Here is a 25,299-nt window from a genome sequence, read left to right on the forward strand (position 1 = left end):
GACTGGAAACTTTCAGTCCATTCCATGTGCTTCTGCTGTGTGCTGCAGCCACAGGAGAGGGGTGAAGAGCAGCTCCACCATGCAGCCCATTAGCAAGTTACGAGCAGAGACCACACGAGCATGAAGCCTGTGACAGAAGTCTCCAGCGCTGCACCTAACTTTTGCTCTAAGGACAGGTCATGCTGCCATGGTAAAAGGGTTTTTGCTGTGGAGGTGAGGTGAACACGAAGTTTTGCTAAGGATCTACCAAATGTGAAGTTTACCACAGCTGTATGTTTACAACACCTGATTCAGTATCCGAAGGCGCCGCCTTTGAATCACAACAGTCATTCTCTCCATGTCCAGAGCCACGGTACCATTTACAATGTCTGTCACTGCCTTCATCAACCTAAAACAGAGGCCAAATTGTAAACGTGATGACACGGACATTTATTTCAACTTTAATCAAAGCACCCATTAAAAGGTATACCCCGGAAAAAAAAAGTGCATTTCATTGGTGAAGGAAAGAGCCTCATAAAAAGCAAGGTACAGCCAAGTTATTTTTTGAATACATATTAACTTCAGTTCAACAAAAGCGCCTGTCCTTTAGTTCCAAGCTCATTTTTTAGGTTGAAAATAACTTCCTGCTCATTAGTTCGACTCCAGTTTAGCCTAACAGCAGCCCAGTTTGATGCTTCGGTACCTCTTGCATAGTAAAGCACAAAATTTTATGGGATGCGGGTTTACTGAAAAAAATTAGACAGGCAAACTAGTCCACTGAAAAGCCTGGAAGCATAAGCGGGCATGCATGATCCATCTGCTTAAATGAATACAAGCTGACCTTGTAGCAAGGCAACAGAAATTATAACTTTTTTTCTGAAAACCTGCATCCTGTAAACTTCTGTCCATTTCACTGTGCAAGATAACATCTGTGATGGTATGAATCATGTGCCTTCTTATCCTGTGGACAGCTTGTTATGTAAGAGGCTCTGCTGTTAAACAACCAACTTAAATCTGCTTTTGACAGGCATTCCACTGATAAGCTAACAGCTTGAAACTATTTCATTTGAGAGTAAAGACATCAGTGCCTTTCCTTGCCTCACTACAAAGTAAGAAAAGAAGCTCCTTCCGCAGAGAAACAGAGTACGGAAGCAGAAAGGCACCACTTCTCAATCCATGGGCTTGCAATGCTAGCCACCAACATTACATCTACATCTTTAGGTTTAGGAACGCAGTCTGAAATGGAGGCAATGAAGCCCCTCAAAATTTTAAACGCAGTGTCAGTAAAGGCACATCAAAGCTATCCACCTATGCCATTAGTGCCATCAAAGGCATCAACTGCACATTAGAAGATGAAAGTTGGCAACACAAGTGTGTGTTGCCAGCAATTTTAGACCCAACTAAAATATGAAGCATAGATGTATGCCTGGCTCCCCTTGTAAGGTGTCCATATTAAGCCTTGCTTATTATCTTGAAAGTGCCTAGGTAAAATTTCAGTTGCACAGTCTTCCCAGTATTAAAGGGATCGCTTTGAATTAAAGCACCCAAAATCCTTTGCTGCAACAGAAACCTTAAGTGTCCAAGGTGCAAGACACCACAGCTTCGTCAGAAATGCTGCACATTTATATGGAGAGCGGTGCGTTTGTTTTTGTGCCTTCCAAGGCTGTAAACCATGATAAGTGAGCATGAAAGCAACTGCACACCAGTGAAACTAAGGAGCCACAAACTAATTCTGGCCTAAACTACTACACAGTAGTAAGAGTGTTTTCCAGTTAAATTAAACTGTTACGGCATATATTTGTTGACAATTTTAGTGGACCGTGGGTAGTTTCATCCGAATGGACCGCCTAATGTCTTAGAAACAACCAAAAGACAGTCAAATTGTGAAGCTACTTCACAGAACATCACAGTTGAAGCTTTTTCTTCAACTGTGAAGCTGCGCCAAAAGCTGTATAGCTTTCTTTTGCAGCCACATGGCTGCGCTCAAATGGACGCTAATGAGTAATTGGTGATATAATGAAGCGCTGCTTGCCAACCTTTACATTTTTAGTTTGCATTAAATGAAGAGACCACAAAGCATAAGAAAACAAAATACTAAGCACTATTCATTTAATAACATATAAATTACAATTTACTACGACGTGGGTTGCATGGCAAGACAGATCAAAAATACCAAAATTCACTTCAGAACGTCACTACAGCTTGATTCACAAGATTTTTTCAGAGCCAAACTGAAATTACAAATTCTCATTTCACTGGTATCAAAATACCAGGTTCTGTCAATATGGGGCAAGATGTTTTAATTTTCACCATAACCCCATGAGTCACAGCACGTTTTGGTTAGTTTTCACTCCCTTTAAGATAAAGCAACAACACTTACGCAGTCTTTATCATCCTGAGTTTTAGTCTGGCCACATTCTCAAAACCAAAATAAAAACAGCTTTCTTTGTTCTCAATGAAGCTTGCCTTTACCTGAAAGAAAAAGGAAGAGGCATGACTGCAAACCCTGAGGCCATGCTGGACGATTTCCACAAAAATGTTACCTAACACAAAAATAAGCAGCATCACTTAGTACTGTCACATAACTGCCTGCTTGCAGGGTGTGCACAGTTTTGTTTCTGCACAACCCCAAAAAAAGAATAATTTTCTGTCTAAAGTGTTTTGCAATAAACATTAGTTAAATTTGGATATAATGAAATCGAGGAAAGTCCACAATTTTTTGCCACATGCAGGTTTCCATTAAATCCAGTTTTTGTGTACTAACTAAAAAAGACTACTGAATGAAAACTAAAATAAAAAATAAATGTAGACAAAATGGCATAGCAAACACGTTCACAGTAAATTCCCTCGAAGCAGTAAACATGTAGAGACATTTTGCGATCGTGTTTAGAGCAGCAGCAGCTGCCGCAGTCTCCACCGCGTATCGCATGACGCCGCTACACACAGGGAGGGGAAAGGGGGAGGTGGGGGAGTCTGAAGCACCCGCACCTCTCAGCATGCTCGACTCCTGCAAAAAAAAAAAAAAAAAATATTTACGTCTACCCATCCGCAATAGGCCGATTCTTCCTGCAACGTCCCTACTCCCACTGTGCATCTACTGTCTGTGCCTGAATCACTAGAGCAACCAAACGGCGGTGATGGGCATGCACTGCTTGTCTCATGTGTACTCTGCTATGTCCTGTTTTGTGCTGCTTTTGGACACAAATTGTTGCAGTGCCACTTGGCGCGACACTATACAAGCGAAACCTGTGGAGACTGCTGTGTTTTCCACAAAGAGGCACCGATCGTACTGGTGCACGGCCCATCGTGTCAACTACATTTGTTCATAGCAACCATAGACGTCCCTCTCATGGCGGTTTGTGTTTTGCTGTCGTGAAACTTTCCCATGATTCAGCCAAATTTCAAGTAATATAGCACTAGGTAATGGATAGTCAGGGTGCCGAGTTCGGTATAGCACAGTCGACCGCTGCGACACCTTCATTACATGGAGTCCACAAATACCGTATATACCCGTGTAAGGGTCGCACCCCCTATTTAACAGCTGGTAATTCGACAAAAAAAACCAGCCAGAATAACTGTTTCATGTGTGCATAATTTTTCCTGCATAGTACATTCTGCTGGTATCTAAAAAACGATAACTGCCTGCGGCACTCGGTATGACCACGGATGCGTCATCCTATGCGCCAGATCGACTCTGCCTGGAACCTCAAACGCACGGTGCCTCAGCTCTGCAAACTCATCGTCTTGTGTGCTCGGCATTCAAGCCAGATAGGACAAAAAGTTATTCGGCGCACATGTTAGAATGGTGTGCACCGAAGTTAGTGGCGTGTTTCCTTGTGGTGATGCACTGCCTGCCAAGCTTGGGCGTTGGTGGAATACGCGCCATAGTACTAGTAGTGTGCTGTCTGCCCAATGTTGCTAGGCCCAGCGTGATTCGCATCGAAGCTGCAGCGAAAATGCTTTGAATCTAGTCATAGTTAATCATAAAAGGCCTAACCTGGTTACCAGTTTATTATCACACAATAAACTTGACAGTGGAGTGTGGAGAAAGAGAGACCAGGTTAAGGCCACCTTACACTGACAACCGTGGGTAATGCAATGCAATATGTAGTATTTGAAGGATTCGCCAGGGCTGCACTAATTTATTATAAAAATGCATGTTGCAGCAAAACTGAGGGATGCGTCATTGGGGTTCCGCTGTAGTCAGAAAAATTTTACAAAAAAATGCCGGTTCCCTGTAAGGACCTTTACACGAGTATACTATATGGTATGCATGCATGAAGGTGGCTTTAGGGAATTGAGAAACTTCGCAATATTGAGGAATTCACTGCACAGAGGTTTATTACATCCAAGTTTAACTGTAGTTGAAAGTTAGCACTCGTCTCTTGTGGTCCATTCCATCCTATAAACTGGTGTAAACTTGGTGACCTTATAAAAAGATCAACTTGCCTGATCTTGCCCATTGCTACGTCTGTGGAAAGCACAGATGATCAGCAAATGTGCCACTCTATGATGGTTATATTGAAAAACTTTATGGGGGCAGTTATGCTTCAAAACAGCACCAACTAACTCACTGATCGCAAGAGTAAGCAAATTTGGCAGGAGACAATAACTTTGCCACAACCTCATTAGCGAACTGCCTCATGTAGCCTAAACAGCTAACAAATTGAACACAACAGTGAATGAAGAGGGTGGCTGGCATAGCAATGGCTACTCAAGAAAGAAAAAAAGGACAAATTATTTGTGGCTTACCACACAAGGCTTTGACAGAGGCACAAATGCGGGTAAGAAGGAGAAGAAATATTCCACACTGAACAGGCCCTCCCCATTATCTGCCACTTTGGAAAAATCCTTTTGGGTGGCATTATTAGGCTGCTGCCATACATTTCTCTAAGCACCGCTGAGGTTTGACCAAAAAAAATGCGTTTCAAGCCACCTGCAAGTGGATCCATATCAATCAAGCTCTACGACCCAAACTAATTAATTATGTTTCATAAAAACTTGGTGCTGGGCTAGCTGGTGACTCATTCTTTGAAAGTGAAGGTAGCACTGTAAGGCAGACCACAGGGTGAAAAGACGGCATGACAAAGAACCTTTCACCCTGTGGTCTTCCTTACAGTGTTACCTTCACTTTCAAAGAATTACTTATGCTTCCTGTAAAACTGCATTGTGAAGCACGCAAAGAAGATTGAGAATGACAAACCAAAAGGATCATTTTAAAGGGACAGAACACTGAGTTTTAAGCACCAAATTTTTTTCGGCACAAAAGGAAAGCTTGCTGTCAGGTGCTCGATTCCGCAACAGTTTTGTTAGAAATGCTGTAGATGATTTTTACCAAGAATTTTTCGATCAGTGCATGCGCCCGTTTTTATGTAGCCCGATAGCAGAAACCATAATCAGTGAAAACGGTGGCAACTGCACGCTGGCAGAAGTGATGTACTAAAGACTAATATAAATATCATCCCCTAGATAGTTTTACGCGATTTTCAATGCCAAACTAAAAGTGTATATAGAACGAGGATTTATAATTTGGCATTGAAAAGTGCATAAAGGAAACTGAAGTGCCATCTTGTGGTCAAGCTCGCTATTATTAGTGCAGCTCACCATATCTTGGTAAAACATCACTGATTTGTCTCAAATGCACAGTGTTTTTTTCTTTCATGAGTGCTCCTCATATGTTATTAAAGTTCACACTCTCTGCAGTGCGCCCTTCAATGAAAAGCAACGCAGTCTTCGCATTGCCAAAGATGTGGTTTTAGTTTTCGTCACTAGAAGGCACCATTACGTCTTGCATTTCTAGGATGAAGCGGCAAACCACAGTCCATTAAAAATTCTGTCGACGCAGTCTAGTCACTGTGCCATAACAGCTTTGGGTGTGGAAGTTGAAATGGATGCTACTCCGTATTAAAAATGTCTAATTACTGTCTGAGGGGTGAGATTTATATTAGTCTTTGATATACTATCACTTCTGTAAACGTGCAATTGCCTTCGCTTGCACTGATTATGGTTTCCAGTATTGGCCTACATAAAAACGGGGGGCAAGCACTGATAAATCATCGGTAAAAATCGTCTACAGTCTCTAATAAAACTGTTGTGCAATCAAGCACCTTAGACAGTAAGCTTTCCGTTGGACCGAAAAAAAATTGCGTGTTTAAAATTCAGCGTTCTGCCCCTTTAAGGAATGCAGCCAACTTATCCTTAGAGCTTGTGATTGCTCCAGCAACACCGTAAGCATACGTACATCAGCAAGTAAAACAAGATGAGCACAAGTCACAGATCAGCGGAAGGAAGAATTTTTTTTCTCCCACCACATGTCAGTCACTTGTGCTAATACCTTTATTCACCATTCTACAAAGGTCAGCTGTTTTACGCTCCAGCAGCACTACAGTGAACTCTCGCTAATTTGAACTTTCGGTTTACTTGCCCCAACACTTAAGTCCAATCGACATCAGGTGCATTAAAAGACCTCATTTGAATTCTCAACAAGCCTATTGTGCTGTGAGATCGAAATATCGAGAGCTGACTGTACTTTACTGACTGTGTGGGCCTGATGCAAACATTGATGACTAAAGTGGATGTAAATTGCACTTTGAAAAAAAAAAAAGAACATTATCATCAAAGCAAATGTCAAGCTGTGGCACATACCATGCTACAGAATGGGTCGTCCGTCTCAACAAACAACTTCTGTAGAGGAGAGACTGACGTGTCTGTGAGGTAGTCTTGCATTACTAACAGTGCTGCAATGTCTTCCCAAGCCTGCAAGGTTTGAAAATAATGCCTTTGTTCGCCTTTCACACTGTTTAAAAACAGGCTACCCAAGCAACAACAAAAACAGCTAGGGTTGTTTCACAGGTACTCGATGTACGAAACACCAAGAAAGAGCATGACAAATTTCCACCGTTCAACATGCAATATTTTAGTAGCTGTTCAATACATTGAAGAATGGACTTAAAAGAAGCATTAAGATACAACACATTACCAGAAGCCTATTACAGTCGAATCTCGATGATACAAATCTCACCGGGCCGCAAAATATATTCATATGAGCTCAAATTACTACCCCCAGAAATGAATAAAACCTGTATGCAGAAACATGTTAAATGTACTCACACAGACCTGTTTGCGGCTGATGAGATTGATTTACGGCCGAATGCCATCACTCACCGTTCACAGTGGGCACCATGCAAATAGCGATCTCGGCGTCAGCAATGTGCGGGCTGCATGCCACTACTCGCTGCTCACCGGGTGTACCACACAACTGGCTATCTTGCATCGGTGATGTGCGAAAAGTGCCTGGCGCGTTCACACTCACGAGTTGCAGACAATGTGTGACTTATTTTAGCTGATTCGTTACAGTTCCTCTCGGCTTTCCTAGGGCTCTGGAACTACAACGTATTGACCAAAATTGGTCGAGCGATGTCCGCAAACCAGCCGCGGTGGATCAGTGGTTAGAGCACTCGGGAGATGGAGGACCGGGTTAAATCCTGACCACAGTGCCAAGTTTTAATGGATGTGAAACGCAAAAAGGTACCTATGTGCTGAGTGATGTCAGTGCTGTTAAGATTCCCAGGTGATCGAAATTATTCTAGAGCCCTCCACTAAGGCACCTCTTTTTCTCTTCCTTCACGCCTACCCTCATCCCTTCCCCCCACAACATGGCTGAGGTGCCCGCCGAGACGCGAGACAGTCACTGCGCCTTTCATTTCCTCAAAATCAGTTTGACTCGTAGTTGTGAATGTACCCTTGGTGCTCAAGGGTGCGGTTGTGGGTCGTGTGCATGTATCATCCGTAACAATGCAAGAGTGCGCTTAGAACACCCAAAATTCTACACACTGTATACAACGCACTCTGGCCATAAAATTTTACGAATGAGGATCGCCCTGGAATTCGCATTAGCCATGATTGTATCCTCGAGATTCTATGTAATTCAACTGTCTATCAACAAAGTTTTACAAGGTAGAGCACTGGCACTCAAATGGGGCTTCACAGACCATTTGGTGAGTTGAATCTCTTGGTCTACATTGAAACCACCTACTTCTTTTGGCCAGATCGCTAGAATCAATGGAGCTGTGTGCACTAATTCAAGCCAAGCTTATGAATTGGATCTTGCCTATTTGGGAACGCGTATACATCAAGAGCAATTTTTAAAAAGTCCAATGTATCAATGTAGTGGCACAATGCATGGATGAATTGATGAAAGGAGCCGGGACAATAATTCTTGGATAATTTTTTTTATCACATGTCTGTATAATAAGCTCTACCAATGGCTACAACTATCTGCCCCTCTTGTTCATTGTAATACAGTCGAGCCCGCTTATCACGAACATGAGCGCCAAGCGGCGTCCGTTCATTACATCCCGAAAACCGTAGTAAGTGGACCACAGCTTTAAAGACAGTTGCTTACCAAGCAAAAAAGTTTTTCTTTGTGAAAAGTCCGTGACGGACGGGCGGTTTCCAGTATATTTAAAGCAGAAGTGTGCTCTTCGCCGAGGCCCTTGGCATAGACAAGTTGTCTGAGGCTTTCTATGTAGCCCATTGCTACAGGCGCGCTTAGGAGTGCTGGCTCCGAAGTTTCATCCTCATCTGATTCCCCCGCGTCACACTCGTCCCGCACTTCAGAAACAATGCCCTCGTCTGTGCACGGTTCCGCGGTGTCGGCGTCGTCATTGGCAGAAATAAAATAATTCCAACCACTGTCATGACCCTCCATGCGGAGGCCACGCACGGATTTGCAAGAGAGTGAGGAGAGGGGAGCGGAGTTGAGAGGAGGGGCAGGAGGGCAATCTTGGAAGGCGCACCATATGGGCGCACGCCGCACACACCAACACTTGCTGGCAGCGTGTTGGTGGGGAAAGGGTAGCTCGCTTGAGAGGGGCACGAAACTTGGCATGCAGTTTGCCTGCGATGCGGCTCGGGAAAACGTAACGCGCGCCGGGCACACAAAGGGGTCGGAGGCAGGCTATCTCGCATCGCGGCGCCGGGTTTACGCTGTCCGTTCGCTGTAACCGATCAGCAGGGCTTAATGACGTTCGTTATAAGTTTGATTTTGTTCCATTGAAATAATGTACATTTTGATGGTCGCGCAGGTCTCATTCGTCATAAGCAAAAGTTCGTCTTAAGTGGGGCCGTTATTATGTGGGCTCTACTGTGACTCTACTACAGCACCATTTGGCTCCACAGTCACCTTCACTGGTGCTCAATGGGTCCCCACAGAGTTGAGGTTGTCAATGATTGCACCTACATTCAAATATATTCGCAATGCCACACCATTCCTTGTGGAGTTCTTTTTTGGTAAGAAGTTCCCTTACAATGAGCACATTATACCTAAAAATTAAAAGCAACAGACGTTCACCAATTAGCTATCTGTACACAAGACGCAGTAATTCACAGACAAAAGTCCTGGTGATAAAAATAAAAGATGCTAAGTTGGGAAGCTAAAAGTCAAACGTAAATTCAGCTATCCTGAAAGCCCTTTAATTGGTCAGATTAAAGAGCTGACATTCAGAAATGGCACTCTAGTGAATGCTAAGAAAATGTTTAGCTGAGTGGGCCTAGGGTCGCAAAAGGTTACCGGATATTGCAGTGTATGATTTGAAGTTTTTTTCCAAAAACGGCCAGGTGGGGACCGGGTCAACCTATATGCAGGTGCAAATGGTTCCGCTATGACAATTTGAGCTGCGTGCTGTTCACGTGGCTTGCTCACGTTGGCGGTCACTTTTTCTGATGCGTGGTAGACAGCGTGAGAACAAACTTCCAGTAACCTTCGGAGGGAGTGTCACACAGGAATCCGAAACTACAGGACTGCTGGCAGTTTGGTTTGCCACTAGCACAGCTGGCCGCATGCAAGCATTGAAGGCAGGATCGAGTGCAGTCTTCATTTTAGTGCAGGTTAAAGGCCTTGCGCAAGGTTTACATACTGTAGATAAATCTGCACTGCGCAACTGCCACAGAGTGTGCAGAGCCCTTCAGAATATTCCTGACCTCTAGATTTTATGGTGTCTCTCTGCTACAATCTTTTATTGTCTGCAATGTTGCTACTGGCCACAAAACACACTGCAGTGGAACCTCGTTACAGAGAACTGGTAAAGAATCATAAAATAGTTCAATATAGCCAAAATTCGTAATATAAAATTTCGCCAAGAACTCGCGATGGAGAAGCTAAATATAGTCAGCAAAAAAGCGGCAGCTGGGAAAGACTTCTCCTATAGTTCTAGCACCGTTTTGGAGCCACTCGCGGCGATTGCGGAGGCCGCAAGAAGCAGAGCGGCAAACGCTAGTTGGGTTCGCTTCGCCGCACAGCATTGCAGCACGTGGCAGCGGCAGGTCAAGTGCCAGCTAAGGTGACTTCCTCACATTACAGCGGTGTAGCGTAAAAATTCCGACGTTAAAACAAAAGGTCTCGCCATTTTCACTACCTCCACTCTGTGACAGCCAATGTGAGCAGAGGATAGCTGCTAGAAAGCTACAACAACCGACCATGTCGTTGGCTCGGGGCACTATCGACGGCTGTGAGAGGCGCAGACGAGTGCCGACCACCTGGCTACCAGCTCTTCTCGCGGCAATATCTTCTGCGGCACTGTTGACAATTGCGAGATAAAGCGGGTACCGTGCAGCAAACGCTAGCCACTCCACGAACAGTCACCCATGTAGTGAGGCAAAGCCTGCCGCCTGCCAACCGAGCAGGCACAGCTTGGCGCTTGGCAGTGTGATATATCTGTTTTACGGAAAACTGCGTTCGATATATAAAGTAAAAAATGCATGGGTTAAAAATTTTTAAGAACAGTTCGATATAGCCAATAATTCGTAACATCCGTGTTCGTTGTAACAAGGTTTGACTACGACCAAGTCCTTTCAACTTACCTTAAGTGGAGGTCCTCTAAAAGCCAAGTACACCAGGCCATGGTCATTCTCATCACACGGGTAGAGCACCACAGTCTCCAAAGAACCACTGATTGGTGGCACTGCCTTCTGCCATGGCCGAGAGAATGGCTTCCTTGGGCCCTGCAACCATGAAATGAATCGCCACTTGCAACAAATGCAGAAAGAAATACGACAGCAGACACTGCCGATGTCTGTAGTCAGTACAGATGTCACATGGTCACCATGACCCAAATAAAGGCAGGACAAGTGAAATCGAACCCGGATACTTCCAATTGAGGCTTATATCGAACAGAAAAATTATCCCCTTGAAAATCCTATGTATAAGTATCGGAAAGTCTCGCAGTATATTGAACTCCAATTTCGTCGATCATTCGATGTATCAAATGGTGCCCTGTGCCCACACAGGTGGCGCTTCTCCTAACTGCGCTAATTGATCACATTTCTTGCACGGAAATGGGTCGACTATGTGGTCTGGTGCACCAGCTGACAGCGCTAGTGCTGTGAAACTGAGTGATAAGGTGTGCTTGAGCAAAATGGCATTTTTCTGGGCCAGTTGGTATGAATCCATGATTTGGGCCAGCATGAACTTTGGGACACACACGAAGAGAGACACGTGGAACACGGAACACACTGCTTGAGGGTGACCTTCGGTCGCTTGTACCCATTTTCCAAGCCACTTGACTGAAATGCGGTGAAGCCAACGTATAGCCTAGCGGCAACCATCGCCTGGTGTGCTTCGCTCTTGCAGGCGTTGCACAAACCAACTGTTCACTAATTCTAATGTGCGATTATTCTAATTATAGTGCACTGGTAACAGGATCAGACATCTTATGACAGCCTGTAGCCAATTCCAAAGCACTGTTCGCTGCCAGCATGGCGGCAGGCGGCACATCCCTGCGAGCCGATGCAAGAAGCACATCACTAGCGTGGGTGCAATTTTCTCTTGCTTCTAGATTATAAAGAAGCTTATAGTATATTGCCATTTTTTTTATATACAGAATTATCAGACCATTTCCCAACCACCTTCAAGTTCAATACTGCCAGGATCAACTGTAAAACTTCACAGCAACAAAAACGCTAACAGAAAGCACTTTTCTATTGGGCTAAAAAACAAAACATATATTGTAGCTCCACTGCTATCCAGTAGCCTGATATTGTTACCAGAGGAAAGAGCATTTAGGTCTTTGATACTTTCACAGAATATCAGGCGACTGGGTAGTGAGACGGAGCTACAATAAACATTTTTTCCAAGAACTCGCATCCCGCAAACTTTTGTCCCCGATAGTATGTGCATTTAGCACAACATGATTCAGTGCCAGTTGCACCAGCCACAACCATAGCGCGCAGACTTCCAGAGCATGCAACACCTCCTTCATGCATTCAGCAGGCCACAGTTGGCAAAGCCATGTTACAAAGCAGTGCAGCTCTCTGTAGCAAATTTAATGCCCAATAAATTCCTTCATTCAAGTTCAGCTACATGTAATCCTAGCTATGGTCACTGAACAAAGTTGAACTTTGCATCTGAATGCATCCTATCATAGCGAACTACAATACATGCTATAATTCTATGAACTACAGCGTGTACTGTGCGATGTCCCTCATAGCCTGAGTCTCTTTCGGATGTTAAACCAAACCTTTTTTCTTTCAGGCACAGAATATGGTGCCTCATGGAAGCAGCTGATAAGATGCTACACTTAAGCTCTGCTCCAAAGCTTTGGCCAGCTAGCTGCAAACCTCTTCACACTATATTGCCCATCTTAGAAGAAAAAACAGCGTAAAAAGATGAGACGAAGAAGGAGCAGACACAGATGAACGATGGTGAAACCAAGTGAAATTTGTTTGGATCTCAAGTCATGTCATAATTTTGCATGTCAAGAAGGAGTACAGTTGAATGTTGTCCTGCTGCCATGGTGCTCCATGCTTCACCTTCTCATTCACTGCACACGCTCGTTGCTCGTGAACACGAAGAGATTAGTGATGATTATGGATTTTTATGGCGCAAGGGCATCTCTGGCCAAACAGCGCCATGGCACAAGCTGTCTTTCGACTGCTCAAGGTGGGGTCAAAGACCCATTTTTTGAGCATTTTCCCCCCGATAAGTTGAGCCCCAGGCCTGCGTAAAGCTTGTACCCATTGTATCACCGGTGGGTACCCGGCGGCACTGGGGATCGAACCCTGCACCTCCCGCATGCGAGGCATATGCTCAACCACTTGGCCACCGCTGCGGTTCCCCAAGAGATTACTGCATTCTTATAGGACTGCCACAATTAGCTTTCTTGTGCCAAACTTAACTCATATATGCCAAAACTTCAGTAGTTTGAAAAAAATTGCATTTTTTAAATATAAAATGCTCTCTTCGTTTTAGAATTCAGGTTCATTCATTTCTTGGTGGAAATATTTTTCTAAGCACAAAGTTTTGAGCCCTCCTACAATGTAGAACACAAGGCAAATACGTTACCTATTATGTGTGGTAAAGCTTCACAAATATTTGATGTGGACTTTAATATCACATTTCTCATCGTGCGAGGTGGTTTTCTTATAATAATGCGCAAAAATCTGTTTTTCTTGAAGAATCACAAGGTAGTTGATGTGGTCCAATCTAAAAAATTGTGTCCAAAGAGTGGCGAAGCTTTCTGTATGCACACAATGCACTGAACTGAAGGCATGCACCCAACTTTCGCACAGAAATAGCTTAGTCTCTCTTCAACCTATGCTAGTGGACTCAAGCTTTTTACACAATTAACTTTTCGTGTCACTGTGTAAAAAAGCGGTGTCCTACATGTAGGACAGTGCACAAAAAGTGAACAAGGGAGGGGAAAGCCTCGGGGTGCTTGGCAATGTTTCGACAAGGGGACTTTGTCTGGGTGAAGACAGGTCCCCTTGTCGAAACGTTGCCAAGCACCCCAAGGCTTTTCCCTTTCTTGTTCACTTTGTGCTATCAAAAAACCATCTACCCGCCCTCTCTCTACGTAGGGTGCTAGACCTACACAGGTTAAAAACAATGCATTTACACAGTGCTACGAGTTTTCTGTTTAAGCAAGCAGATGGCATGGGTGTGGACTGATGTGTCACACAGACCATAGAGAATTTGTACCTTACTTCCCTTACCGGCCAGCGTGATCCACAGCTGACTGCCCTGAACAAACATTTTGGGACAAACTACAGAATACACAAACTGGCACAAAGAAACTTCCCATAGTGCAGTATAAAAATAGGTGAGCCTCTGTTCAACCTACCTCTTCAGAAGCCAGTTTTCTTGAAACTAAAATGCATTTGCCTTGGAGCAAAGAAAATGACAGTCTCCAGGCACAAACTGCATACAAGGCACTGATAATAGGGGAACATACACAATCGTTCCCTGTTAATATGGACGACTCGAGTTATGGACAGTTTTCCTGAAGACCAAACTTTTTCTACGTCCTAATACCTTGTTAATATGAAAACTCTCTGTCTAGACAATGGGCAGGTGAAAATGCACTGAACCCATTGGGGCCCACTTATTTTTGTCATGTTAATATGGACAGCAATGAGAACAAACCTTAATTTCCCCAACTGCATATTTATTTCCCTGTATTTTGAGTACAGGGCACCAGTGAAAGGCATTGCAAAAGCCTAAATGCCTGAGTGATTGCCTCTTTTTTTGCGGTTTCGTACTTTACATTACCAAGGAGGCCAATCAATGCGAGTCACCCTTTGTTATATTTCATGAATAGCTGGGAAGGAAAAGTTCTCTACAGCTTGTGCTACGATGACAGCCAATCATGTGTAGATATGTAATAGCATTTCTTGGGATGTGGAAAACCGTGGCAGGAGACGCATCACCACGACATGAGGAGCCATCGCATGCCTAATGGACCACTAGATGCTCCAGACTGCACATCATTTTAAAGATAGCGGCTACTAAGATAACACACTTAAAGGGAAGCTGAAACGGTTTTCAAATCGCATGAAACGCTGTGGTTGGGAAGAAAGGACCTTGAAAATCATGTGTGTAAATTTTTCCCCGATTCTATCCGCAAACAGAGTTGCAATCGCTTCTTAAAAACCCGCCGTTGGCACGCCCTCGTCGCTTCCGGAAGCGCCGGGTGGGGGGACGGCAGAGCGGGAGAACTGGCGGAAGTGACGCCATTCACGGAGAGTCGGCCGGCCGGCTGCGCTTGCTTCGCTGCGGCCCACGCTCTGGCGAACCACAGATCAACGTAATCTTCTGCCAGTGCCGTTCACTTTCTCTCGTTCGGGCGTTCCCTGTAATGCTTGAAGCCTGTATATAAACCAGTTTTGCTATGGTACTTCTTTCGGACAGCGCTCAGCCCACAGCTTGGCAGAATCCGTCGGTTGTTCTCCGTCAGCCTCTTCCACGTTAACCACACAATCTGGTGGTACGCAGCATGCTGAAACTGCCTGCACAAAATATGTGCAGCAATATTTCTCTTTGCGTTATATTACTTTCCTACCTGTTTGTAAACTCTTTGCCTTTTCCAGCTGGTTCACATCCATGGTGAGCTAAAGCCACTTCCAGCAATCCTTTACTGAGGCACACAGTCTTGACCTTTTTTGAGCTCGTTACGCAGTGTGTGCCTTTTTGCTTTTTCCTGATTGCTTGCACCTCGTGGCAGCACAAGCAATTCTCTTAATCTTTCATCAGCGCGCAGCACATGCAGCCGCACCTAACTGAACAAAAAACCGATTATGTAGGCCTAGTATACTTGAGCAAAGCAAACATTTGCATTCATGAGCGCTTGGTCATGGCTGACGATCGACAATGGCGCCAGAATTTATGCTAATTTGTCCTTGAGTCAGAATTGCAAAGTTGTAGAGCCGCGGTACGCATACATGTATATCACCTACAAGAAATTCTGCCGGTTATCTTGATACGCAACAGCAGCAACTATATCTCGCAGCACACTAGTTTTGATGAGCAGCACTGCGAGCTTCGAAACGCAGCCATAATTATTTTCAAAAGCGTATTCAGCCTGAAAAAAAAAAAAACAACGCACGGGGGTAAGTGCAAAAGTTTCATGGTTGAACAGTAGCCCGAACATGCGACAGAAGGAAAGCGCATACGGGAGCTTCCTCCCGGTCGCGTCTCTTCGCGCTGTAGTACAGCAGTGCACCCACTCCAACTCATGCAGTTTTGCATTTTTTTGTAGTTCTAAAAGGCCTTCGGGGGTAATTAGGCAAGTAACCATAAATAAATGAACAAACAAATGCTTTACTTCGCGCGACTCATGTAAGCGTGCCGGTGATCTGATTTAGATCATGTTTACAGGCGTTACAAGAATTTGGTGGCCAGGCTTTTATGCAGCAGCGGTACACAGAAACATTTCGGCGCAATTTACTTTTTTTACTGCCACTTGCATCTACACAAAACATATGCACATGCATGCACCTACGCAAAAAATACCTATCAGTCGAGATTTGGTTTGCGTGTTACCCTGGTAGGACGTGAAATGCCCATACTGGGTTAATGAAATTTCCGGCTTGCAGGCGCCGCATGCGGTCGCTTCTCTATTAGCTTCTTATCAGGCGGTGGCGCCAGTTTTCTGTTTAGTCTGTAGTTCTCAATGATTTCGGAATAGTTTTGCGCGCGCTCGTCCAGATTCCGACAGTCTGGCGGTTCCATGGTTACCCAGAAGCAAAGAATATGGGAATGCGCTGACTACCCCGGAGTCGACGAAGATATTGATAGCAGAGAAAGCTGGGAAGCCCTGCTGCGCAGCGAAGAACCCACTCGGCAGAAACCAAGCCAATCCGCCTGGCGGCTGATGCCGCGAAAAGATGAAGTCTCTTTGTTAGTCTCTAGTCACGGAGGCTCCGGCCCCCGCCCTCCAGGCCTGCGTGCCGGGGGCGGTGAGTAGTAAGGGGTCTCCATTTCCGGTGGAAATAAAAGCTGTCATCCACCCATCCATCAAGTCGAGATTTCCAACACGTGAACATGACGCGACTTGACATTCGCTGCCGGCGCACTGCGCGGCGTCGTTGGTTCCGCCGTTTTCTGAAGCCGCTGATGGCTCGAACATGCAGGGTGAAAGTCCAAACTGTTCAGCACTGCTTGAATAATCCATAATTTCCAGAACATAGTCCTTAAAAGCCCGCTGAAGCAACGTGCTATGCAGCAACGCCGTTGGTGCCGGCCGGAGATCCCCGTGGATGACGTCACGACGGTCCCGGCCAATCGCGGGCAAGAGCGGCGTTCGCTCGGCGCCCTGAGGCGATGCGGCGGGTTTTCTTCTAAAAAACAGCTTTTTGCGTTTATTTCCGCTGTTTTTGAATGAGATATTCTGTTTCAGTGGACCAAGAACTATAAAATGACGTAGAGATCTCGTTTTTTTCGAAAAGTGCTTCAGCTTCCCTTTAAGATCCCAAGAACTGTGTCTAGTTTACACTTCACTGCCGACATGTATGCACAGAAGCCTACTTTAATCATAAAATGATTCTAAATTTTTTTTTCTCACAATTCGTTATCACAGGCAATTTGCTTCATCGACAGTTTTTGGGAATTAAAGTGCCCATATTAATGATGCACGCCTGCATACACAGAGCTGTGGGTTTCACAGCGTACTTTTTCATGTCTGCCACCTTCAAACGATTCTTTCTTGAAGGCGGAAGCTGTCCAGTCAAGCATGAAATATATATCATTTCAGGCCTACTTTCTGCCAGATCAGGCAGCTGGACTAGTTACTAGTTGATGCTACACAATTCAATAAATGGCAGTGCTCACAGCACAGGAACAATAACACACACATATATACAAGCCTTTATCCATGCTCCTCATACTGCTAAAGTGGTGGAAGGACAGAAGTATAATTGTGGTCATGTGCCTTCAGGCATACCTTCAAAAACACTTACTGCAAGCAAAGTTCACAGCTTATGGGCCACATCTTTCAAGCCCTTTGTACGACATTGCCTATGCCTATAGGAACGCTTATGCTTGTCAAACCAACACCTTTGTGCAAGAGCGACAGGCTGCTAAAAATATCAAGGCACTTGTCAGGAACTCTCTCATTCACTGTCTCCTTCACAACCCACCTTTGACAGAATCTTCCTCTCAAATGGTTCCAGGGCCTTCAGCACATCTGCTGGGGATACGCTTCCAGCTACGATCACACAGAGGTTCTCAGGACGGTAGAAGTTCTTGTGGTATGCTCTGACCTGTGGGTTAACACACCACAAGCAGTTTTCATTAGGGGTATGCAAATATTCTGAATTTCGGTTACAAACTGAATGTGTTTGGTATTCGGTTCATACTCGATTCAAGGAATGAATATTTCAAAAGTTTTGAATATCCGACAGTGACCGAATGCCACCAACTTTAATCAATCTGACCATGGAAAATCCATAGTAATTGGGCAAATTATCTGAAGATCGAGTTTACAGTGTCAGAAAAATAGTACAAAGGCGTCCTCTTCGTTTTCTTCTCAGTCGTTTATAGTGTGAACCAGCCATATTCAGACTCTCTGAGCTTCATGCAAAATTCTGCAAGTGGGCTTTCCTACATACCACACTTGATGAAAACAAGATGGCTAACCACCCGCATCGAACAATCAACGTGAAAGTGCACATTTTAAAATATCCTTTCATGATGTGTTTCATACTTCACACCGGCACCTATGGCACTTGTCTTGTCACCTTTACAACTCTTCTAGCAAGAGCTCCACCGACTTATTTTGGTCAACTGTGAATGTGGGAAAGCCCACTTGTAAAGTTTTGCACAGGGTCCTGAAGGGAGGCAGAGTCTAGGTGTCACCGGCAAAAAAAGCGATTGTGTAAAACCCTGCCTATTGCAAGGAGCATAGTAGCTCACACGCCTCTGATGTGTGTGTAACAGAAAGCATGATGAAAATAGGTGGGCCCTTGTTGCTAGGCCAAAAAATAGCCTGGCTGCAGTTTCGGTTTCTGAACTGAGCTATCAGCCGCATATTTGTCAGCCATCTGAATCCAGCTGTGCACTGCTTTAGGATGCGCTCTGGCGCATAGCTTGTCATTTCTTTTTCTTTTTTAGAAGTAGTCTTGCCGTTACTATGCCAAGCAAACTCCTCTCGCTACCTATTTGCCTTGGTTCTTTCAGCATGTCAAAACTGTGCTCTCATCACGGGCTTTTGGAGCATTTCTTTTGGTCCCTTAAGTGACCTAATTAATCAGGTTTTACTGATGACCCATCATGTTGTTAAGGCCAAAGCCTTTAATGGCTCACTGTGGATCCATCAGTCCCTCTGTCCGTCCGCGAAATCTGTCACACTTTAGCTGTGGTTCCGTGTCCACTGAGATATGTGAGACCGGTCATTTCCTTTCCTTCAAAACCAATTTCCATGTAGATATGTGAGACAGGCATCATTTCCTTTCCTTGAAACCAATTTTAATTTCATTTTCCTTCTCTTATGGCGCCAGTCCACACAGATATGTGAGACATGCGTCGCATCCCAATCTTAAAGAGGAAGCTTACGCATCCTCCAAAGTGGAAGCTGTGCGCAGCCGCCCGCAATCAATCGAGATAAGTCTGGTGGAATCGCAAAGAAAATGATAAAGCCGTGTGGCTGATGAGCGTGTGACGTCATTGAGTGGTGCCACAATCGTTTGAGAGGAGCGCTCTCCAGGCAATCTTGCCAGACACCTCCTGTACGCAGATCTGGAAGGATGCCTCCTAAACGCTCTTTGTAGTCTTTAATCAACATCTTCACAACACATCAGCGACACAAGCAGCAACACCGCGCTAAAGGCTTTTGCCTCACTGCACTTTAGGTCAACAAAGTGCCCCCTGAATTTTCTTTATTTGTGTCATGTGTCAAATTCATGAATTTCATATTGTCACTCACTTTGCATGACCACATCACAGGTTGCACATTGCTATGCCGTCTAATCAGACAGCATACAATTCTGCGCATGAAATTTTGTTTACGTGATGCTGAGTAAGCATAGTTTTGGGTTGCAAAAACCATAGATTACTTATAAAAAATTAAGGACAACCACGTTTTCCTACTTAACTTTTTCTGAACTTTTTTTTCAGTGAACAAATATACTCGATTTGATATTTGAAAGCATTTTTTTTACATTTGCATCTGATTCATATTTTAAAAATTTAAATATCTGCACACCTCTAATTTTTATTCCTCATTCCAATGTTTCTCACTGCACTTCATCCAAATTAAGTACTGTGAATTTGTAAGGGCCTTTTAAGCTAGCTGGCTTATAAATGGCTTAAAAACAGCTTTAGCAGGCACAAAGTAATAAGTCCTACTCTTCTGTGGTATCCAAGCTCGCATTCAAAGTTTACCTTTCCATGATTTATAATAAAGGCCACACTGTGTCCATGTACTTATACGCAAGCAATTTTCTTTCTCTGCATTCCAAACGAATGAGCAAATTTGTTCTCATAATCTGAGCATGGGGCTAATGCACTGCAAATCCCATTTTCTAAATCAAAATTTTTTTATCAGCTGTATTCACTTGCATAAGGTCAACTAATACATGATCACAGCAAGGGCTAGGTGCAATCCCAGCTAAAAACAAAGAAAAGGAAGAGGGAGAATAATGCCTACAATGTTACTGCAGATAGCCTTCCCATACAGCTGTGCAGCAAGTCATGTCTCCTGAACGTCACTGATTCTTTGCAGCATTTAAGCGAGCTGTCTTATGCAAGGAGGCGTCGAAAAATTGTGTGGTAACACGAGCTCAATGTTGCCGAAAAGTGTGCCAGATACAGGGAATAGCAGCAAAAGAACCGTTTCATGCGCAATATAATAATGCCAAGCTTTCCGTGCACCTGGGGAGGATTAATGCTATTAATGTACACTGGTGATGCTTCAAATGTTGAGTGCGTCTGCAGACCTTCAATAAACGAAATGAGGGTGTTTACGTTTCTCATGTTCTATAATGTGCATTCCTCATGTTTACCTGTCGAGTTTGTGCACAGTGCAACGTCTTCAGTGATGAGTTGCTCACGGTACTTCTGGAGCTCTGATATGTGACGCATGCTGCGCCACTTGCCTCAATTAAATGTTGGCATCTTTCATTGGCTGCTGACCTATGCAGTGTTGCAAATTTTTCTCCTTGTTTTTCTAGTTCCCTAAGTTGGGGGGTCAACCTATACGTCATGTCAGCCAATATGCAAGTGAATATGGTAGCGTCCCTCAGCAAAATTTTCTATAGAAATTTACAATACAGTAGCCGACGGTTAATTTGGACTCCAATAATTCGGACTTGTAGGATATTTCGGACCTCGATGAGGCACCGTCAGTCACCCCATAGAAGCGCATACATATTCGCGACGGATATTTCGGACTTCAAAAGTCCTAAAGTTAGATTTTTCGGACTAATTTCAGTCGCCTGCGGGCCAAAATCGGCCATCTTATCGGCTTTTCACCGGCGCAAAAGGTGCCATCTTGGATTGAGGTGGATTTACGCTGCAGTTGGATTGGCTTGACATACTTTCGGTACCTCCTTTTTGCCAGTAGAGGTCCCTGCGATCTCTGGCACTTCGAGGTGGCAGCCGGATTGTCATCGCCGTCAACTTGCTTTTGTTGCCGACATTGTCGCGGGCAGTTAACGCTTGTCCCATACGTTGAAAATTGGTTGTTGGGGGAAGGAAATTGTGCAGGAGCTATCGCACACCTTGGCGGGAAGGGATAAAGGAGGGACTGAGAGAAGAAAAGAAGAAAGAGGTGCCGTAATGGAGGGCTCCGGAAAAATGTCGACCACCTGGGGATTTTTAGCGTGCACTGACATCGCACAGCACACGGGCGCCTTTGCGTTTCGCCTCCATCTAAAAGCGGCCACCGCGGCCGGGTTCCAACCCGGGTACTCCGGATCAGTAGCCGAGCGTCCTAACCCCTGAGCCACCGTGGCGGGTCTCATACGTTTTCCATTCGCCATCTCGTCACTGGGGTTTCTTTGACCGCGTCGACCGAGTGGCACTCAGTCTTCACGAAGTTACATCCATTCGCCGTTTTGTGATTGCGTCCGGCAGTTCCTCCACTTTGACCGAAAAGTGCCTTATCTTTGCGTGTGTTTGACGAGCGGTGTGGTGCACACTCGGGTTGTGCACAACATGGCCCCGCCGGGTCCATCAAAGAAGTGTGGGAAGTATTACAACTAACTGCGGTGACCTTGCTGTCTAGCATGTACAGTGACAGCACAACTTTTGCTCAAATACAGGCACAAATCGTCGTCAGCAAGACAAATTTTCCGCAAGGTAAAATCAGTGACATTTTTAAGCCGATTTCATCTTAATAAAGTGATTTTTTTGTACTTCACGGATTTTTTGGACTGTTTGATTATTCGGACCATTTTTCGGGTCCCTTCGAGTCCGAAAAATCCGTCGGTGACTGTACTATACTCCATAAAAAGTGAAATCTACTGGTAATTTTCCAGCTGAAAAAGAACATCTATTTTGGGGGTATTAATGAAAGCAGCCAGTAAGACAATGGTTCCAGTATTTTAAAGCACACAAAAATATATGTAGTACCCTATTTATTCGCATAATTTGAGCACTTTGTTTTCCTTAAAATAAGGCTTCAAGAAGGAAGTGAGTAAATTACACGAAGGTACACGCCCTAAAAAAAATGTACGCCAGCGGCTTATGCTACAGTGCCGCATTACTGGTGCAACGTTGTCAACGCCAATGTATATTGCTCTAGTGCCATGTTTCTGCCACAACGTTGTCGCCAACGTATGCAGCACACATCTCTCTGTCACTACCACCACATAACTTAAAGCATGAATATTAGTTTGGTATAATATTAATTGATGAAGAAGACAATATGCAATGCATAGAGCAAGTGTGTGTTGCAATTTAACACGAGGTGTGATCGGCTGCGGCGATGGCCTAGTGCTCTCATGCAGTGGCCAGCAAAGCTCATCTGTTAGCGCAATCATGGGTATTTATTTATTTATGGTTTGGCCAAGGTCACCCTCAAGGTCACAAAAACAGGTGAGCCGTTTTGACCTCGTGGAGTAATGCTTTCGCATGAAAACTCAACAAAGGTCCTAATGCAGAATATATATACTGTATGTTGCCGCTTACACGTCGACCTCCCAACTCGCACCCTACGTTGGCAAAAAAAAAAAAAAAAAATGACTGTCAATTTTAGTAGTTAGGCCAAATGCTAATCAGGTTAAGGTGCGACCCAGGTTGCTCTCCTCGACCAGACTCATACAATTAAATGAAATGCCACCTGACATGGTGAGCAGGTTGCCACCCACACACACTTGGGCAGGTTACCCACCACCTGGTGGGCAGGTGAGCAGCTTGCCAAAAAACTGGCTTTAGACAGACGGACGGTCACACGACTAAATGCGGGGAATGGCCACTATAAATGCTAGCATACTAAAAAGTTTCCTATGAATATGAAATGCATACCCCCTCCTCCATCTCCCCACCTTATGTAGTTCCCTACGCGAAGGCATGACAGTGCATGCGCAGCTCAAAGAAATAAATGCGGAACGATCCAATCGCGAAGCCAGTAGTTCGAAGCAAACGGAGATAGAAGGCAGTAAAATGGCGCCCTCGCGTGCGGCCCGGCTGACTAGCAGCAAACCGAACAGCAAACGGTTCAGCAGTTTCGGATTCCAGCGTATACCAGAGGTTGCTGCAAGTTTGCTATCACAACTGTTTGTCTAGGAAAACGACTGCCAGCGTGAATGAGCCGGGTAAACGGCGCACAATTCGTCTCCTTGCCACTCACTTTTCGCAGCCGCAGCTGGCGAAGCGACCGCACCGATCTTCTCAAACTCACTTGGGTGTAACCATGTGCATGCTGGTGGTCTGGCGCAGCAGGGAGCGTAACATATGCAAGCTTGTTTTTTTTAAAAAACCCGGGTAGTAAATTAGGGGTGCGCAAATTACACAGATGAAAATTACACACATAAATATGGTATTAGGTTTAAATTTTTCTACAATAGATGCACAGAGCAGGGCATAAAAATTATTGGCATACAACAGCCTAATTTGCTACTAAATTACTTCATAAAGTTCATGCCCATAATGAATGATGCATTCAAGAGCGCAATGGAATAGTTGACAAGACAGTAAAAAGGAAACATAGGACTGCACTCCTGCTTTGCCCAGGGTTCTATCTTGCACCGTATGGTTGTGTCTCCAACAAGACACTTTGTGCCTGCACCAATGTCTCGCTTTTGCTGCCTTGATATCTTTCATACCTCCACATAGCTCACTTTCTAAGAAAAATCAACCGCACTGCATCAGTCATTCCTTTGGTTGTCCAAGAGCAACATCCCTCCCAGGAAAAGAAGTGCTGCCTGCCTTCTGGTTGTTGGTGCTCTCACGGAGGTTGCGCATGAGGCCACCAGTCTCGTAGCGGTAGCCACAGGGAGCAGGATACAGTGTGCGCAACAGGTTCAGCATGCACAGGCTCTCGCCAGTGTTCTCGCGTGCCTGCATCTCGCAGTAGACCACACCTGCATTGTCTCCTTCCCCGTTGACGTGGTGCACCTCCGTGATAAAGGCTGCCTCCTGCAAACGCACATGAGCAGCGGTGCAATGTGGCATTCAGGCCAGGGATACTACATAATTCTGAGGCAAACCCTTGCACAGGTAGCCAGCGCCATGGACTGGGGCTATTCATCGTGACATTGCTTTCCTTCCTCAAGTGGCCTCATATTGCCCTAATTTAATTATAACATGAACTCAAGAAGAGATAAACTGGAACCACTTCACTTCTAATAAATTTAATCACAATTTCATCTGCCCAGCAAGCTCTACAATTAAAAAAAAAACATGAGAAAGGAATTTATCACTGGCTCTCCCATCTAAATGCAAAAGAATGAATGAATATTCCTTTCCACCAAAAGCTAAAAATGAATACTGCTGTGCTAAACAAAGTTACACTTTACTAACTCCCACACATAGATATTTGTTTGATGTGCAAAATATTGCAGCGAAGATGTCCTTCCTTAAATGTAATCAAAATCAGTATTTTGAAAAATATAGATTGCGGAGTCCACAATGTTGTAGCTCCAGCCAAAACTACTAAATGGCAATGGCTGCAATGAGCTAGGCCACTGAAAAGCAAACTAACTGCTTCAATACGTTTTATTCCACAATATGGACTGTAATTTTTTCTGCTTAAAAAAGTAGAAATATCATTGTAATCATAGAAAATTATGTACAACTTCTCAACATGTTTTACATTATTATTACTAATAATACGAAACACCTCCTCTTATTACTGTGGACGTGTTCTACTCGTTACAGAGAGTTGTACCAATATATTCAGTGAAAACCCCAGATTGCCACGGACTGTCATTAATCTCACAGGAATCACAGAGAGGTAATGACAAGCTACTTATCATTTCAATTCTAGTAGCACAACTTGAATCTACCTTATGGCAGGTGCTATATACCACGCCTTTTTCGGCAGAATTTTAGTTGTTAGCTGTTGATGACACAAGCTCCTAATTCAGCATTCTGCTACATAAACAGAG

At 44.4% G+C, this 25,299-nt stretch overlaps 1 protein-coding gene across 1 annotated transcript in view; it reads right to left on the reverse strand.

The window, feature by feature from the left end:
- The window catches only part of LOC144115710 (uncharacterized protein C05D11.1-like), a 75,546-nt gene that overhangs the window by 42,339 nt on the left and 7,908 nt on the right, over positions 1-25,299 (reverse strand). Inside the window, exons 4-9 of the mRNA XM_077650182.1 lie at positions 24,119-24,328; positions 17,890-18,012; positions 10,840-10,980; positions 6,625-6,735; positions 2,360-2,451; positions 286-388 (exon numbers count right to left, since the gene is read on the reverse strand). Coding sequence (XP_077506308.1) covers positions 286-388; positions 2,360-2,451; positions 6,625-6,735; positions 10,840-10,980; positions 17,890-18,012; positions 24,119-24,328 — 780 coding nt within the window. The remainder of the gene's footprint in view (positions 1-285; positions 389-2,359; positions 2,452-6,624; positions 6,736-10,839; positions 10,981-17,889; positions 18,013-24,118; positions 24,329-25,299) is intronic.

Source organism: Amblyomma americanum, chromosome 1 (assembly GCF_052857255.1).
Source record: "Amblyomma americanum isolate KBUSLIRL-KWMA chromosome 1, ASM5285725v1, whole genome shotgun sequence".
NCBI lineage: Eukaryota > Metazoa > Arthropoda > Arachnida > Ixodida > Ixodidae > Amblyomma > Amblyomma americanum.